Raw genomic sequence first — 18,384 nt, 5'->3', positions numbered from 1 at the left:
CAATTATCCTAGACAAGGGTTCGAGAAACACTTTAAATACCGGTAAGTTCAGCATCAAGTTTGCAGGTGCCTATGCGTCAAGGGTTTCTGGCATATTTTGTAGCCCTGTCAATAACTCAAAATATAGCACAATCCTACACATATCTTCTCAGAAGTAAGTTCCACCAAGTCCAGTGGGTCTTATTCCTAGGAATGCATAGGATTGCAGACTCAAGACTTACCTGTAATGGATTCACTAGAGTCCATCCCAGAATCTGGAAGGGAGGCAAGTGGAGCACTCTCGCTAACTGGAGAGTATTTTTGCCTTAATGAATACATTAGTTCCTGGATGTCATCCATTAAGGCAGCTTCGTCATCAAACAAATCAATTTCCTTGATCACTTCTTCTTTATTTTCTTCCTCCCTGGAATCTAAAACTTTGTTCAGAACATCCAGAATATTAGACTCTGAAGATTCAAGGATGCGATCCAATGCCTCTTCAGTGTCTGCATGGTTATCAGTGTGTTTCTGAGCAAACATCAGCTCCAACGCCATGTCATGAAACAAAGATTCTATCCTGAAAATATGTTGCGGTCCAAGATACTTTTGGATACGTGCAATACGTTTTTCATCAAGAAATTCTTTCATTATATTGAGCTGCCTCACAGACTCACTGTACTCTGGCTCTGCAGCTTCATTTGTTTTTTCTGAGACCTCTTGAGGCCCAAAGTCATCGCTGGAATGCTGGTGCTCTGTTGAGGTCTGTAACTCTTCATGAAAGTCATTCTTGTTTTCTAACTCAGAAGTATTTATTTTATTTGACATTATTTTATCATGTATATACGGGGTTTTTTCCTGAAGCAGAGAATTTTTCACTTGAGGCTCCACTTCCTCCTGATTTTCCTTTTTGATTTCCTTCCTCTCGCTCAGCTGAGAATCTTTATTTATTTGTATTCCTTCCTGTGCCTCATTCCAATCTTCCATGCCATCTTTCTTGGCCTGCTCAAGTGTTGTTATTGCATCTTCTCCTCTTGCATCAACAGGATTAGCAGCTCTTGAAATAGCACCATTTGGCATTTGCAACTGAGTGGTACCACTTTCAGCCTCTAACGTGAAACTTTGTTCATCTGCAAGTCTCTCTTTAGACAGTTTTGCGCTTACTGCATTTTCATCCTGTAGTAACTCCTCTTCTAGTACTTCAAGGAAATCATCTTCAGCATCTAACTCCACAGGCTTAAGTTCTTCCGTGTTTTGCTGAGTAAAGTTTCTATGTTGTGTAACTTGCGGGGATTTTTCTATAATCAATTTCTTCTCTTCTTCCTCCTTTTTTAAATCCTGGGTTACAGTTTCTTGTTCAGATTGGACAATAGGCACTTCAGTATCTTCCTCTGTGGGAATGCTTTCCATAGCAGAGTCATTTGACTGCTTCGTATTACTGAGCACCTTCCCAAGTTCAAGATCTTCTCCATCTTGCTTTGTTTTGCCTTCCAAAAGGTCAGAAGCGCCCAGTTCAGGTTGAGATTCATTTGTTAGTTCTTCCACCAAGTGTGGTACAATGTTCATTGGCTGTTTACCATCGCCATCTTTTTTGCCTATTTTTTCCCATAAAGTTTTGTGTTTTGTATCATTTTCTAAGCTATCTTCAATGTGACCATCTCTTGTTTGCTTTTCTTTTATTATTTTATGAAGAGAAAGGCCTTCTGGGTCATCTTTGATATCACCTAGGGGTGGTTTTAAATGTTTTTCCTTAGCTCCCATGGATGCTTTAGGCTGCCGGCCACCTCCATAATTAGAAAAGGCACCAAAATCATGTGTAGAAGTGCTTTGCAGTTCTTCTATGGTGGGTTCAACTTCAGCTTTTGAATACTCTTCTTCATAGTCCTGAGTTTCATGTTTTTCCCCCTTAGGGTCCCCAACATCTACATTATGTATCTTCTTTGTAATCAGATCATTTTCTGGTGTGATGCTATCATCTTCTGCTGAAGATTTTGAATCAGCTAACACATCTGTATTTTCCTTCTTGCTGATTAGGACCACTTCATCATTATCTTCATCATCTTCCTCCTCCTCCTCCTCCTCTTTGTCCCCATCAGTTTCATCAACTGTTCTTTCACCTCCACTGACAATTGCAAAAAATTTATCGCCTAAATTTGTTAGTAAACTAGAGTCATCTTTTTTCTCATGAACAAATCTTCCTGCAGCTTCCGCAATGCCATCGTCATAGTCACTAGTTTCTGATTCAAAAACCCCATCAGATGGCATCTCTTCAGCTTCTGGGTCTTCTGATGGTTTTGTTTCTTCTGTAAAAGACAGCAAAGGGATTTCTTCAGACTGCTCCTCAGGTTCTTCAAGCTTCTCTGTATCGTAAGAGTCAATGCCCAGATCTTCGCTGAAATCACCATCTAGAGGTGTAACAAGGCTAGTTGTCTCATCATCAGACACAAGGGCATCTGCAGTTGAGCCAAGTGTTGTTTTCAAGTCTTCCAATACTTCGTGTTGGCGTAGATGTGTGTCAGTGCCATCATCTTCGCCTCCATTATCTGATTGTTTAGCTTTGCCCTGAGATACACTAGAGTTTTTGGCACTTTCATATTTTGGCACTTTTAATGTTTCTTGCAGCATTTCTTCTGAAGGCTGATGTGCACTTTGGTCTCCCTGAGGATTGTCTGTGTTACTATTTACAGTGAGGTCCTTGCTCTTGGAATCAAGAGCTCCCTCTACATTCTCGTTATTTTCAAAAATAAAATTGTCTTTTTGACCCATTTTCGCATGGTCTTCACTGTCGACTTCCGAGCCCACTTCAGAACCATCAATCTCTGGTTCTACTGACTCTGTATGCTCAGCACCTTCTGTTTCCTCTTCCTTTTCAGTTTCTAGATGAGCTTCAGCATCACTAGCAACCAAGTCCTCTGATAATTTTAAAAGCTCTTCTGCGTTATAATTGTCAAAATCATCCTTGCCTCCATTAAAGCAAACAAAGTCTGTTTCCTGAAAGAAAATAATCTTAGTTACTTAAGGAAATAATTTATCTTCTAAAATTTACTACTATATTGGTATCTTGCTTTAACCTAGCTGAAATTTAGATTTTAATTGTTCCCACTGAGATCCACAAGGGAGTCATCTATTTAAAATGGATAGTAAGAACTCCTTTAGATTTTGAGCAAGTTTAGCACTACAATCCTGTGCCTGCTTCCTTGGAAATAAGGCTTTATGGACACAGTCATAGGATCAGGTTGTACAGAACAGAAACCCTGATAAACTGTGATGTACCAATTGCACAATGGATTTTGCTTATGCAAACAATACTTCCCCTTCCTCTGCTCCCCACTCCACAGCCTCCCACAAAATCTGCTCCAGAAGACTGGGGGCCCTCCATAGCAGGGTTGTTGCTGTTGCTGCTGTTATTTTAGTGTGTTGGAGGCTGCAGAGGGGAAGGGGGGAGAAGTTTTGTCACTTGTGCTGGTGTGATCCTGGATCTCAAACAGAGGGATTTATTGGTCTAAAATACAGAGAATTTTGTTGCTGGAGAAAATATTTTAAAGAACAGCTTTTCTTCTTTTTCCATCTCAATCTGCTCTTTCCTCTTCTTCTCCTGGGTTCATTTATATGGTCTGTTTTTAAAGTGAGCCCTTTAAAATACATGGATTTATCCATGCATATTCCTGAGCCTTAAGAATTGAATATTGTGTATATCAAAAGAAACTCGCAAATAACTTACATCTGTTGGCAATTCTAGTTCTTCATAGGTATAAATGTGATTTATCTCAAGTAAATCCTTTGGAAAATATCCAAATTCATTTCCAACCTGAGAGAAAAACAAGGAAATAGAAGGGTCAGTATGAGAAATGGTTTTGTTTTGTTTTAAGTATTTCTGCCTGTTTAGAGGCAACTTTGCTGCAAATCCATAGGAGTGGCACGTGCAGTGCATCAGAAGAACTGGTCATGATACTTGGCACGTCAGTTTCCTATATAGTACAATTTTTGGCCCCCTTAAACCATGGGTAGGCAAACCAAGGCCCGGGAGCTGGATCCAACCCAATCGCCTTCTCAATCTAGCCCGTGGACAGTCCCGGAATCAGCTGTTTTTACATGAGTGGAATGTGTCCTTTTATTTAAAATGCATCTCTGGGTTATTTGTGGGGCATAGGAATTTGTTCATTTCCCCCCAAAAAATATAGTCTGGCCCCCCACAAGGTCTGAGGGACAGTGGATCAGCCCCCTGCTGAAAAGGTTTGCTGCAAACCCTTTTAAGAATAATGGGGGTCAGGAATACAGAATAAAACAAGTTTTTATGTATTTGAAATAATACAGTAAGTTTAAATGGCAGCTACTGTTAAAAAGGCACTACAGTGGTACCTCGGGTTAAGAACTTAATTCGTTCTGGAGGTCCATTCTTAACCTGAAACTGTTCTTAACCTGAAGCACCACTTTAGCTAATGGGGCCTCCCACTGCCGCCGCGCCGCCAGAGCACAATTTCTGTTCTCATCCTGAAGCAAAGTTCTTAACCCAAGACAGTATTTCTGGGTTAGCGGAGTCTGTAACCTGAAGCATATGTAACCCGAGGTACCACTGCATTTGAAATTCATCCAAATAGGCACAGTCAAAGGCCACATACCCTAAAGATTGAAACCATCAAGCATGCTTGCACATGTCATTCCATTAGGGGTCAATAACAGTTTGAGGAATCTAGTATATGCAAATGCTTTGCCTCAGCATCACTGAGAATGTAAAGGAAATATATGAAAAGTTATCAAAGCAGTGAAGCATCAATGCCTAGATGCAGAATTTCACCACTTCAGCTTAGAGCACTGCAGAAAGGTATACAGTGGTACTGTACCTTGGTTTACAAACTTAATCTGTTCCGGAAGTCTGTTCTTAAACCAAAGCGTTCTTAAACCAAGGCATGCTTTCCCATAGCAGTGGGGGATTCAACTTACATTCAACAGGAAGCGGAACATGTTCTGCTTCCAAGGCAAAGTTCACAAACCAAAACACCTATTTCCGGGTTTACAGCGTTCTTAATCCAAGTTGTTCATAAACTAAACTGTTTTTAAACCAAGGTATTAGATTATTAGTCAAACTCCAGAAAAAATTAGTTCTAAGTCTTGCTGAAATATGGGAGTGGCACTCTCACTAGTGCTTATTTATTTGGAGGTTCCTTTAATGGAACTTGCTTTCAATTTATAGAATTTACTGGGACCTTTGATCCACATTTGAAGCATACTGTGGGCATAGGTGTGCCCAGCTTCATCTAGATTGCATTCTTTTTGCCTGGCTCAAAAGCTGATGTTTGTCTTTGTTTCTTGTACTTGATTATTCTATATTTAACAGTGTATATTCAGCACCATACTCTTCAGAAATTAAATGTAAAAACCAACAGGCATTGTGGTACTTAGGATCAAACTAGGTGTGATGTTTAAAGCATCTTTGCATTTTTACATTTGATAGCAGCCAGTGGAAAATAATTGGGATCACAATCACAGGTGGAGAGCGGGGTTAAATCTTCCTTCCCATGCTGCAGTCTTCTGCTCCTCTGAAGCTGCAATTTACACTGACAGGAAAGCTCTAATTTGGTTCTGAGAGACAGGGCTCAGAGGTAGAAGCCTTTCTTACACTGTCTAAAACTGGGAGAGCATCAATTGGGAGAGTATGGCTGGAATTTCCAGCTTCTATACAAGCAAAGAGAAAATATGAATTTTACATAAACAAAGCAGGTTTTTCCCTCCCATCCTACTTTGCTCTCCTTGAAATCCATTTTTCTACCATTGAATATAACAATAATGAGATGTTTTCATTGTTCTTAAACCTAGCATGAGATAAGTTACTTCCTAACAAATAGCATATTTGCAGAATAAGTTATGGTTTGTAGGCCAACATCACATTCAAAATGCCTTGTGATATTCTCTTATTTTCAAATACTCCACCACCACTCTGCAAACATTTCCCAGTATTTTAAAGTCTATACTTTAAAATTTGACTCCCTGCTATTGTTTAAATTATTCACACTCAACATCAATGCAAGACCACCCTTCTTTTGTCAACACGTATTTCAGTAAGAATAATTAATTCCACACAAGAGGCAAGATGCTACTCTAGTAAAATGCAAGCTATGGAAGGAAGCTAAATCTCTCATCCTAAACGTGGTGACTAGAGAGTACGGTAAGTCCCACTCAACACAGAGGTGCTTATTTCTGAGTAAACATGCATAGGCATGCACTTTCTGATTTTATCCCAGCTTACTGCTTTCTAGAAAAGATTCACACTTCTGCTCTCATTCAGTTCTTACAACTGTTATCAGGAAGCCAATATTAACAGCCGAGAATTGCTACAGAGATTAGATAACTTAGGCATTTAGAAACTGGCAGAACACATTAAGTAAACAAACGCTAAAGATAATGTGCTCAGTTAGAGTGCACTCCATGAGTGTTGCCCCTTTCCTAAAAATCCTGGTGGTTTTATTGCCAGGAAAACATCCCAGATATTTACTAATAATTAAATGGACCACTTCCTGGCTTCAAATAAGTTAGTAAAAGTTGAGAGCAGGTGATTCAGATGTCTTTTCATAGGGCTTGAGAAATATATTTCCAATTTCTCGATGCCAGATTCATATGTTTTTATTATTACAGTGGTACCTCGGGTTAAGAACTTAATTTGTTCTGGAGGTCCATTCTTAACCTGAAACTTCTTAACCTGAAGCACCACTTTAGCCAATGGGGCTTCCTGCTGCCGCTGCACGATTTCTGTTCTTATCCTGAGGTTCTTAACCCAAGGTAATATTTCTGGGTTAGCGGAGTCTGTAACCTGAAGCGTATGTAACCTGAAGCGTATGTAACCCGAGGTACCACTGTATTATTAAGGAGTCTGCATGAAACTCTTAGATGCCAGGCCTACGAAGAGATGGAAAAACAATGCCACACAGTTCTTGGCTGAAAGCATCAGCATCACTTTTGCATGCAATTAAACCAGGGATTTATCTGGTTATCTGGCTTATAGGATGGTACAGTAAAATGAACATCTGTCTAGTATATAATACTCTTCTATGAACAAACAGAATGCTAGCTGGATGTGTTATTCCCTTTGTTCAATATTTATTCTTAAATATTAGTGCAAACTAGTAACATCCAAAGTCAAGGTTGCACAATATGTGTTCTTGACATGGACTGCATCTTTTTTGTAGCCGGAATGGACAATTTTTCCATATTAACTTTGTAATCAGTTACAAAGGATTTAAGATATTGTACTGTACTCTCACCTTGACCTTTGCTGAGTTACCTTAAACTTATTATTGTATACAGCTGTTTGTATGCAGATTAATTTGGCTAATGTGGGTGTGAACTTTTTAATTATTTCTTTGGTTTAAAAACTTGAGGCTCTAATTATCCAGCCTTTTGTTTCAGAGCCAGCCCTCTCAAGTCTTCATATTTTGTGTTTATAAAGCGCTGGCAAGCCTGGAAACAGATGTCTCCTAATTATCCAGGTTATTTGTGGCACAGTAATGTCAGAGGGGAATTACTGGAAGAACACAATGATTCCATTCTGCCACTTTCACTGCATGCAGTGCTTTTCCTGTTTCAACTGTGCAACTTTAATTGGACTCTCTTGCCAGCTGAGAGTCTGTTGTGCCATAATCCCACTTGTGTATTCCAGTGAAAGCAGTTGTAATGGTGTTATAATGGCTCGTAGTGGCAGACTTTCCTTTACAAAGGAAAAAAAAATATGCTCAGCATGCTACAAGGAATTTGTTCAACCAGACAAGTCTGTGTAAGGGGCGGGGTACTGCCAGGTACACTTTTCCTTGGCCTCGAAGGACTAAGTTGCCTGCAGGAGCCCACCAGCGCCCTACCGGGCTTACGCTGTCCTGCCAACATCCTAGGCCTCGGTGACAAGCTCTGCACAGGCCTGCAGTCAGAATACCCAACTTTAAGGGACTGTTCATTTGTTATTTAGCAGTGACAAATTATAGCCTAGTAGGTATCTATAAGTCTATCTTACCTCTCTTCTGACATCTCATTGCAAAGAGGAAGTAAGAATTTGAAGTAAGGTCTATCATGTTTACTGAAAGCCATCACCTTAACAGAGGCCCCAATCTAGTGAGTAGTACTTAAGATCCATTGGTTATGTTAGTTGCTGTTAACTTGTCCCATTCATTTCAATAGAAACCTAGGAAGTAGGCTTATACTGAGTGGTGCAAAAACAAAACAAAAAGTTCCTCAATGGAAGCTACTGACATTAAATGTTCTTCTGAAAGGGACATTTACCCACAAGAATGGGATTCAAGACCAGTGCTCCTCATGGTATAGGAGTAGGAAAGAAAGTAACTAGCACTTACTAAACTGGGAGCACAGAGAGAGTTGTGAGTTTAGCTAAACTGGAAGCAGCTTGGTGATTGTGGTATGTGTCTACACTGTTGCTATCTAGGAATCTAATGCAAGTACAGTGGTACCTCGGGGTACATACACTTCAGGTTACATACGCTTCAGGTTACAGACTCTGCTAACCCAGAAATAGTACCTTGGGTTAAGAACTTTGCTTCAGGATGAGAACAGAAATCGTGCTCTGGTGGCACAACAGCAGCGGGAGGCCCCATTAGCTAAAGTGGTGCTTCAGGTTAAGCACAGTTTCAGGTTAAGAACAGACCTCCAGAACCCGAGGTACCACTGTAATTTTGTTGCCTCACTTGCTTCCAATAGGCTTTGCTTGTAGAATTAAAAAATAACAAGTCTCTGATGCTCTCTCATGCAGAGGAAACTTAAAGGCTGTAGGAGTACCCTTTGAATTCTCAGCAAAGTGTGGAGTACTTAATAAATATGTTTTAAAATGCACAGAGCAGTGTCAATGAAAATACCTTTAAACGTCTCTGCAGGAAGCAGTGAAAGAAAGAAAGAAAGAGTAATTAAAATGTTAGTTGAATACCACCACATATCTCTTCTGCTAAGTTTTACTCAGAGTAGACCCCCTGAAAATAATGGACCTAACTTAGTAATGTTCATTAATCTCAGCGGGCCTATTTGTGAACAAATCTTAGTTGAATGTCACCCATACAGTTTTTTCCCATTTGTGTTAGATGTGGAGATGGTGGGGGTTGAACCTGGGCTCTTCAGCATTCAAAACAGTTGCTCTGCCACTGAGCTAGGGCCCTTAAATAGAATTAAAGTGTGCATGTCTCTGTATCCAAGCCATTGTTAGTTCTTTTGTGTTGTTAGTGTACCACATTTTTAGAAAGCACAATTTATGCTCCCAATATGAAACAGATGAGATCCTTTATCAGGCTCCAGAATGCAATTAAAATATTTCTCTTGTGCAATACTGCCTTTGCGGTATATCCTTCCAAATTTTTCAGGACCAAATTGCAGGTTTTGTAGTTGTAAGATTCACCCCAAACTGCTCTCCATTTCCCGATCATGGGGTAGGGGAGAAATTACAGGGTCCCAAAATCTTTTCCTCCCATGGAGACACAATTATGAATGGACAAATAGCAGAGTAGGAGAGGGTACACAACACAGTACACTACGCTTTTCAGCAAAAGTTGATGGCAGAAACAGAGTAAAAGTAACATGCAATTGTGGGCAATATATACGTAGTGGCTCAAGCCATTTTCAAAATAAATGCTACCATTAAACACAAAAAACCCTTGCAAATGTGGTAATAAAGGTAAAGGTAAAGGTACCCCTGCCCGTACGGGCCAGTCTTGACAGACTCTGGGGTTGTGCGCCCATCTCACTTAAGAGGCCAGGGGCCAGCGCTGTCGGGAGACACTTCCGGGTCACATGGCCAGCGTGACATTGCTGCTCTGGCCAGAGCCAGAGCCGCACACGGAAACGCCGTTTACCTTCCCGCTGGTAAGCGGTCCCTATTTATCTACTTGCACCCGGAGGTGCTTTCGAACTGCTAGGTTGGCAGGCGCTGGGACCGAGCAGCGGGAGCGCACCCCGCCGCAGGGATTCGAACCGCCGACCTTTCGATCGGCAAGCCCTAGGCGCTGAGGCTTTAACCCACAGCGCCACCTGCGTCCCGATTGTGGGCAATATATACGTAGTGGCTCAAGCCATTTTCAAAATAAATGCTACCATTAAACACAAAAAACCCTTGCAAATGTGGTAATACATGCCACAAAAGAAGCATTTTTTAATTGCAAATGATAATTTACCAATGGACTCTCCTTTCTTGGAGGTTTTTAAGCAGAGGTTGGATGGCCATCTCTCATGGATGCTTTAGCTGAGATTCCTGAATTTAACAGTTACCATTAACCCCCTGACTATTTACCTTCTGAACAAAGGAGAAATATTTAAAATAAAACTTGGTGGCATGAGTGTAGATAGACCATTCCAGAGAAATCTCTGGGACTGAGAAGAGTCATATGTGTGGATTCCAAAGCAGTGAAGGCCCACATCATGCAAAAATGGTTCCAAATACCCAGTGGAAAATATGAGTTACTGGACTTTTCAATCATAGGTGCTGACATTTAAATATTGAACAGAATTTTATGTCAAGTTGAAGCAAACAAAAACAAACGGAAAAAACCCCTCATCTGTTCAAGGGTTTGTGAAGTTCTCAACCAAAACCACCTTTCCAGGGAACTTAATCACACTCTCAAACATGCAGCTCTACAATTCTATTATAAGTAACAGGAATCTGCTGTCTCGTTTGGGTGATCTGGTAGATTTGCATTTACTCAAAGTTTTCTGAGTCAAGGCAGAATCTCTTCTGCATTCGAAGCTGATGGTGTGCTATTTCTAGTGCAAAAAAAACAACAACAACTACAGAGGTGGTGAGTTTAGCTGGATTGGAAGCAGCTTGGTGATTGTATTGCCTCTTTGTAAGCATTCATTTACTTCCAATAGGCTTTGCTTGTAGAATTCAAAGTTAACAAGTCTCTTATGCTCTCTCATGCAGAGGAAACTAAAAGGCTGTAGCAGTATCCCTTGACTTCTTGGCAAAGTGGGGATTATTTAATGAATATGTAAGATAACATACTGTAGCACAATGTGTAAATACCTGTGAACATCTCTGGGGGAAGCAGCGAAAGAAAGAAAAGAAAAATTAAAATGTTAGTTGAATACCACCCCATGTCACGTCTAATAAGTTTTACTCAGAGTACTGTAGACCCACTGAAATTAATGGACCTAACTTAGTCATGTTCATTTATTTCAATGCGCCTTCTCTGAGTAAAGCTTCATTGAATACCACCCATACTGCTTTTTCCAATTTGTGTTAAACCATATAAAGTACTTAAAAACTTACACTTCCAGCCCAAAGCTCATGTGTTCTCCCGGTTAATTTATAATACACGTACACCGATTCACCTTCTTTAAAATCTACAAAACGGCAATCTGGGCCTTTAAAATCCTTCACTGCTTTCCCTCGACACATTAGCACTGTTGAAAGAAAATGAGAAAAAATGGCAAAGTAAATAAAGAGCCGTTTTCTCAACAGAAAAGGAAACCTGTCTATAACTTGCAGTCCATGTGTATGAAACAATGTAGCCCAGGAATGAGAATTTATGGCTGGTGAAAATCTGGTATCGAACTTACTTTGTGTCTTAAAATGTTGGTTAAGGCAATGAAAGGACATAATGAGGTTTCAATGTACATTTTATTGAAGATGTTTCTCCTGGAAAAACGTAATAGACTCCATTAATATATCCCAGTATGACAATCCTTCACTATGCCCCAAAGGCATGTAGTCATATGCATTATGCACCAGGGTGCTATTTGTTTATTTATTAAATATGTTTGTTATTTGCTTTATGCAAAAAAGAAATCTCAAACCAACAAAATAAACATAAAATCAATTTAAAACTCAGCTTAAAAAAAAAATACAATACAAAATTCCTAAAAAGTTCATCCAGTAATACAATAAGAGGAACAAGTCCTATACCAGCCACAACACTAGATGTTAATTTAACCACAAAAACTGTTTCCTAAACATTGACAATGAGGATGCTGTGTTGCCCTGTGAAGAGCATGCTCAACTGGGTTGATTTTGTTAAAAAAAATAAAACCTTGATATTGTACATTTGTTTCAATTTAAGTTAAATTAATTTATTTGGGAAAGAAAGGCAGAACAAGTATATTTTAATAAATAAACAAAATCAATGGAAAGGGTTCCAAATTCTATTTTATAATTCGCAAAAGCTTATCTCTGAAAGGTGATGTAGCTAGAGAGTCCTTCTGCACATGCATGCTCATACACAACTGTACAGTTAGTTTAACTGAATATTAAAGTCTTTTTAGTCTAGGAATGTCAAACCAACAGCACAAATCTATGCATGCTTACTTGAAAGTAAGTGTCACTAAGTTTAATGGGGGATAGGTTCACAGTTTATAGCTGCAATCCTATACTCAAACGTCACCCCATTGAACTCAGTGGGACTAACTACCAAGTAAGCCTGCAGGTGCAATCCCTATGCACATTTAACAGGACATAAGGAAGTCATCCTTGCAGTTAAACAAGTTGAGGAGTGGGCTGTCAGTAACAAAAATTAAACGCACTGGATCTGAAACATCTGAGATATTCTTACAATGAGTTCTAGATCAGAACAATACATTTTAAACAAATAAATGCAGTCATCTAATTAGCTACGAACCACTCAAATAGATGAATATTTCCAAGAAAGTGAATTTCATATATCAGATTTCTTTGAGTAATTTGATACAGGACAATGAAATGAGAAGAAGAGGAGAATGAGGTCAAGAATTTGCTTCTCCCAAAAAACAGCTTCTAAAGGATGCAGGTTTGTTTACAAGCAGAAAGGAAGACAAATACTTGATGCTTATTAAAAGCAAATCTTCCTGGTGACAACAGTAGTAGTAGGGAGACAGCAGTAAGAGAAACAGGTCCAGCAATAAGTTTTTACTGGGTGATGAATCACAACCTCCCTTGGGTTAGCCCAAACAAACAAAAACAGCCCATGAAATCATTTGGGGCAACAATTTTTTAGGGTGACAACCACCAAAGTCATGGGCAACGTAAGAGATGCAGCCTAAGACCCTTCGACACCGTGGGACATCTCAGACTGCGTGGTGGAGCTGTTTCGGTGGGTGGGACTGGAGGGATAAAATGTAAAAGGATCGCCACCCCCCCGGGCTTCCAGTTAAAGTCAGCAATGTATAAGAAAGAGTAATAATGGTGATCGGGATGATAATTATCGCCGTCTCCACACAGGGAAGGAATAAAGCACGCGCTACTTTACAAAGTAGAAGACAGGTAGCAACCTGCAAGAGCACATTTGACGGGGGGCGGGGGGGGGGCGGGTGAGACACTGAGGCAACACTTCCCAGTTTTAGCTCCGATCCTAAACACCTCCAAACCCCCTCCCCGTCAAAAATAAACCCCACTGTGTTCCATTAAGCTCGGGTGGTGTTTTTTGTTGTTGTTGCAAGTTTCGCTCTGGCACAAGCTAAGAAACCGTGGCAAGTGGGGGCCACCCTGCCAGGAGCAGCGGGCCCAAGGCAACGTGGACGGATATTTAAAATGATATGGGTGTAAAATGACAGGGGGAGAGATGAAGATCCCCGCCGTCCCTCCAGGGACGTGGGAAGAGCGGTGGGGCAGAAGCATCCTCCTGCTCTCCCCCCCTCCCACCCCACCCCACCCCACCCTGCGAGGCAGGAGGCGGCCCCCATCCAGAGCCTCTTCTCTGACGCGGCCTCGGAGATGCCGCCGCCGCCGCCGCCACCGCCGGCTCCTGCTCGGCCCCCTTTGCAAGGGCAGACAGTCGCAGGGACCCGGCGGATACCCGGTCGCTTGCCTCTTCCCTCCCCGCCACTTACTGCTGCACTCGGGGTCGGCGCACCGCTTCCATTCGGCGAAACGGCGGTCCGGGGCCCCGCCGGACTGGGCGCAGGGGGGCAGCTGGGCGCACAGCAAGAGCAGCAGCAGCAGCGGCGGCGGCGGCAGCATCCGCCAAGGCGGCAGGGCGAGGGGCCGCCGCCGCGCCGCAGCAGCCATGTTGGGAGTTCGCGAGGCTGCCGGGCTGGCGCCGAAAAAAAAAGAAGCGGCGCGTGGGGCGGCCGGGCGGGGGGAAGCCGGAGCAAGACACGTCAGCAGCAGCAAGCAGAGCCCGGCTGGAGAAGGATATGGGGAGGAGGAAGAAGAGGAGGAGGAGACTCGCCCGCTGCCCCAAAGGAGCAGCAGCAGGAGGAGGAGGAGGAAAGGATGGAGGAGAACCACACCCTGCGCGGCGGTGCTTGTCCACAGGGAGGAGGAGGACCAAGAATAGGCGCGCGCGCCCCACTCCTAAGGCAAATGCACCTCAGGCGCTCTCTCTCTCCCTTTGCTCGCCTCTCCCTCCACTCCCCGACTGTATTTTGCGTGTATGTGTGTGTTCACTTTGCACCCCCGGCTCTGTATCTGGCAGCACTGCCCGCCCCCCCGTCAGTCCTGAATAACTGCCTGGCGGACAGGCGGAGAAAGACAACAACAGGTCGGACTTGGGGGACCTTCCCCTGTCAGTGGGGAAAGACAACTTCGCTTCCGGCAGCTCGCCAGACCAGGGTGGGCGCGTGGAGCGAGAGAGCTCCCGTCAGGCCCAGCCTGCCCGCCCGCGTGGACGGTGACGAGGGGCCGACGGGAGTTGTAGTCCGGAGGGCCCCGGGGTTTTGACGCTTTTGAAGCAAAGGCGCTGGTCTCTTGCGCGCGATATAAATAGTTGGGATTTATTTACTCTTCCCCCCACCGCCTGCGCGCCCTCACTACGCAGTAAGGGTCGTTAGGGTTGCAGTTTTAAAGGCGCAGGAAAATTTAAATTGAAGAAAGGGGGTACGGGGATGTGGCGAGTCCTCAGCGTGGGCGTAGCCAGGGGAGGCACTTGCCCCCCAGATCAAGTAAATCAATAAAAATATTTAACTGAGGTCTCCCCCCCCCCCACAATATAAATCTGGGCTATGTCCATGGTCCTGAGGTGGAAGAACAGGAAGTGTCATTTCGGACTGCAGGAGGATAAAATCACATCTAACCATAGGAGCCAACTCCTAGGGGCCGAGGTCCCTTTGGTACCCCCAAAATAGAATATTTAAGGGGGCTCCCCCCAAGTTAATAGGCATTGCCACTCAAATGGTGCATGCGTGCTGCATCTGGTAAATCGATTATTCAAGTTGGCCCCCTGCATCTCACATAATTCCTCCCTATGTACAAAAATCTTCCTGCAAGTAGAAATCTAGCACATAAGGGAGTAGGATTATCTAGAACTGGTGGAGAGCTTTTGGCCCCCCAGATGTTGCTCAAGTAAGCAAGTATGGGCAGTGACCAGAGATGACAGGATGTAGTTTTGCCTGAAGCTTTGTCTACCACCTCATTCTTTCAGCAAGTCACATGGACTGTTCCACTTCACCCTGATGTGGAATCTGAATGGCTTCCTTGTGCATTTCACATGAAAAATCACATAGGGTCATTCAATGAAGCTAAATGGTGGGAGATTAAGTACAGACTGTGCTTCTTCACACAGTGTATAGTTTACTTCCATAAGATGTAGTGACGGCTACCAACTTGGATGACTTCAAAAGAGGATGAGACAAATTCATGAATGATATCAGTGGTCACTATTAATGATGGCTATATGTTGCCTCCAGGAACAGAGGCACTATGTCTCATATTACCAGATTAATTTTATTTCTTAAATGTTTCTTATTTATCCCAAAGGATTCAATCACATACCAGCAAATTCAGGTTACACAGCTATAGCTGATAAGGGATCTTGTGCAACAAACCCACTTGCCCAAAATACCAGACTTTATGCAATAAGTAAAGTGATGGGGAAATGCATTGGAAAGCTTAGATTAACATTTGTTTTGATGCAACACCATCTAATCATCTCTCAAACAAATCAGAATGAAAACTCAGTACGGAGGCAACATTGCCTAATCTCCATGCGAACAAATCAGGATGAATGTTCATTAAACAGATAGTCTGGAAGCACCTTCTGTTTCTGTTATTCCCATATTATCTATAGGGAATTAATTTAAAGTTAGTACTGTACTATATTTCATCCATGTGCAGCAATCTACATGGCTTGAAAAATGTTCAAAAACCCCTTACCATGCATGTGTTTGGCTGAGTTATGTGCAGTATCTGACACCAGTGCCAGTCATCCCTGCAGATATATAGAAGAAGATTTGGATTTGATACCCCGCTTTATCACTACCCGAAGGAGTCTCAAAGCGTCTCACATTCTCCTTTCCCTTCCTCCCCCACAACAAACACTCTGTGAGGTGAGTGGGGCTGAGAGACTTCACAGAAGTGTGACTGGCCCAAGGTCACCCAGCAGCTGCATGTGGAGGAGCGGAGACGCGAACCCGGTTCCCCAGATTACGAGTCTATCGCTCTTAACCACTACACCACACTGGTTCTCAGTGCAGCTGCATGACATTTGACTGGGCCAGGGCACCTGGTAAAGAACATTCAGATGATGCCAAGAGTTGCTATGTCAGCTTTTTTGGCTAAGACATAGATTCAATGTAGTAGTATTGAACACTCCTCTATGTTATCAGTTTGTTTGCATTAAGGTTATTGTTGGTTTATACATTTGCTTTGCATTTGTGCTTAGATTACATTGCACCAGTTGACTGGTTCAATGTGAAATAAGCATGCTATACAGGAAAATACGTTCATCCAGGATTCTAACAAAAAGAAGGCAAAGGTTTGCTAGAACTTAACTTCTGTCTTAATATGAAAAGGAACATAACACAATAGGCTAATGATTGCAATGTAAATACTTTCATCTCTGCACATTTGGCAGTATGCAGAAGTGGTCTTTTAAGATAATTAAAATATGTAAAGCACACAGTGTCCCTTGGACCAAGCAGCACAGAAAGAATAATAATGATGAACTAGTTGGCTCGCTGAGTGACTACATAAGTAGCAGTCTGTTGTGCTCTTCCAGTTATTGCTACTTTGATATCTGAAATTGCTAACAGTAATCTTTGCCACTAATTACATCAGAAGTGAAGCCGATGTTCTTATCATATACTCAAAATTATTGATTTTCATTGCATACTATTCTCTTGTGTACTATCTCACTTTGAGCCAAATAATCAGTGACTATTGCCTGGCTGCTGGAAAACAGAACTGTTCTACTGTTCTTCTTCACCCAGTCAGAGGAATTTAAAAGTATGTTAACATGAAAGCCTTTTTTAAAAAAACAAACAAACACATACACACACTGATACTTGCTCCCAAATTTTCACTTCTAAATGTGAAAGTAACTTTTGTTGCGATCAGCTTATTTCCACAAACATTTTTATGACTAGGACCTGCCCAACTTTCATCATTTTGAGATGTATGACCTGGTTGCTTGTTACCTGTCCCATAGATAGCAGGGTCTCCTTTACAGTACCTTTACTACCCACAGTAAGGGGAAACAGGAACATGCAAATCCTAAATTTGCTCCAGATCTCACCCTGAGTACAATCCCAGTAGCAAAGTAAAAAAAGAGAACAAATCAATTTAAATGGAATGGATGCCATGAGCAGAGTTCTAGAGCTTTAATCAGCAGGGGTTTTTTTTTGCACACTTAATGTCAAGATATGATAAAACTTCTGACTCTCTCCTCCAAACTGCAGTTGCTTGCGTTCTTGGATGACAGGTCAGCTACAGTCTTGGATGACATGAATTATTTAGATCTATTCCAGTCTGGGTTCAGTCCTGGCTGCAGGACTTGAGTCACCCTTGGTCATCCTGATGGATGACCTTTACAGAGAGTCGGACAAGATGAGTGGGCCTTTGCACCTGCTTCTCAATAACTCCGCAGCTTTTGGTACCATTGACCATGGTATCTTCCTGCACTGGCATTTAACTGGAATTGGAGGCACTGTGTTACAGTGGTTTGGGTCCTACCTATGCGTGCAAAGAATAGCATTGGGAGGGGTTTTTTTTTTTTTGCCCCCTGGAAGCTATGCTATTTTATCCGCAAAGCTACTTACTATCTATTTTACAGCAAGGTGCCACCAGTAAACTGCTGACACTCGGCTCTATTTCTCCATGATATGTTATTCAGGAGGGCCATGCGGCCCTGGGATGATGCCTGGACAGATGCCTGGCCTGGATGAGTAAAATAAGCTGAGCCTGAATTATGACAAGATGGAGACATTGTGAGTGAGTGGTTCCCATGTCCAAAAAATTGGTCAGTTGCATGCCCTGAAAATTGGTTGCACTACCCCCAAAGGAACAAGTATACATTCTGGGAGTGATTCTGTATCCAGCTTTGTGACTAGAGCCCCAGGTAGCCTCAGTGGCTTTCCTTGTGCTTGATCCAGAAACCATAGCTTGTGCAGAATGCTGCAGCACACTTGCTGACAGGAGCGAGACCCTGTTAGCATATAACTCCTGTGCACAGAGATTTGCACTACCTGCCAATCGCTCAGTGTGGCAGCACTTACACTCTCTGCCTACTAACATCAGCCAAGTGC

The 18,384-nt window shown here is 42.4% G+C and overlaps 1 protein-coding gene across 3 annotated transcripts in view; it reads right to left on the bottom strand.

The window, feature by feature from the left end:
• MIA3 (MIA SH3 domain ER export factor 3) overlaps positions 1-14,108 on the bottom strand; it is a 38,382-nt gene extending 24,274 nt beyond the window's left edge. Inside the window, exons 1-4 of one of the 3 annotated variants that reach the window (XM_079969150.1) lie at positions 13,753-14,108; positions 11,222-11,355; positions 3,698-3,784; positions 222-2,967 (exon numbers count right to left, since the gene is read on the bottom strand). In XM_079969150.1, the coding sequence (XP_079825276.1) occupies positions 222-2,967; positions 3,698-3,784; positions 11,222-11,355; positions 13,753-13,930 (3,145 nt within the window). In that variant the 5' untranslated portion in view covers positions 13,931-14,108. The remainder of the gene's footprint in view (positions 1-221; positions 2,968-3,697; positions 3,785-11,221; positions 11,356-13,752) is intronic. The other 2 variants (XM_079969149.1, XM_079969148.1) reach the window with 2 other exon arrangements.
• Between the last annotated feature and the right edge of the window lie 4,276 nt (positions 14,109-18,384).

Source organism: Podarcis cretensis (genome assembly GCF_951804945.1).
Source record: "Podarcis cretensis genome assembly, chromosome: 3".
Lineage (NCBI taxonomy): Eukaryota > Metazoa > Chordata > Lepidosauria > Squamata > Lacertidae > Podarcis > Podarcis cretensis.
The sequence above is the reverse complement of the archived record's forward strand: the minus strand, read 5'-3'. Positions and strand labels throughout refer to the sequence as shown.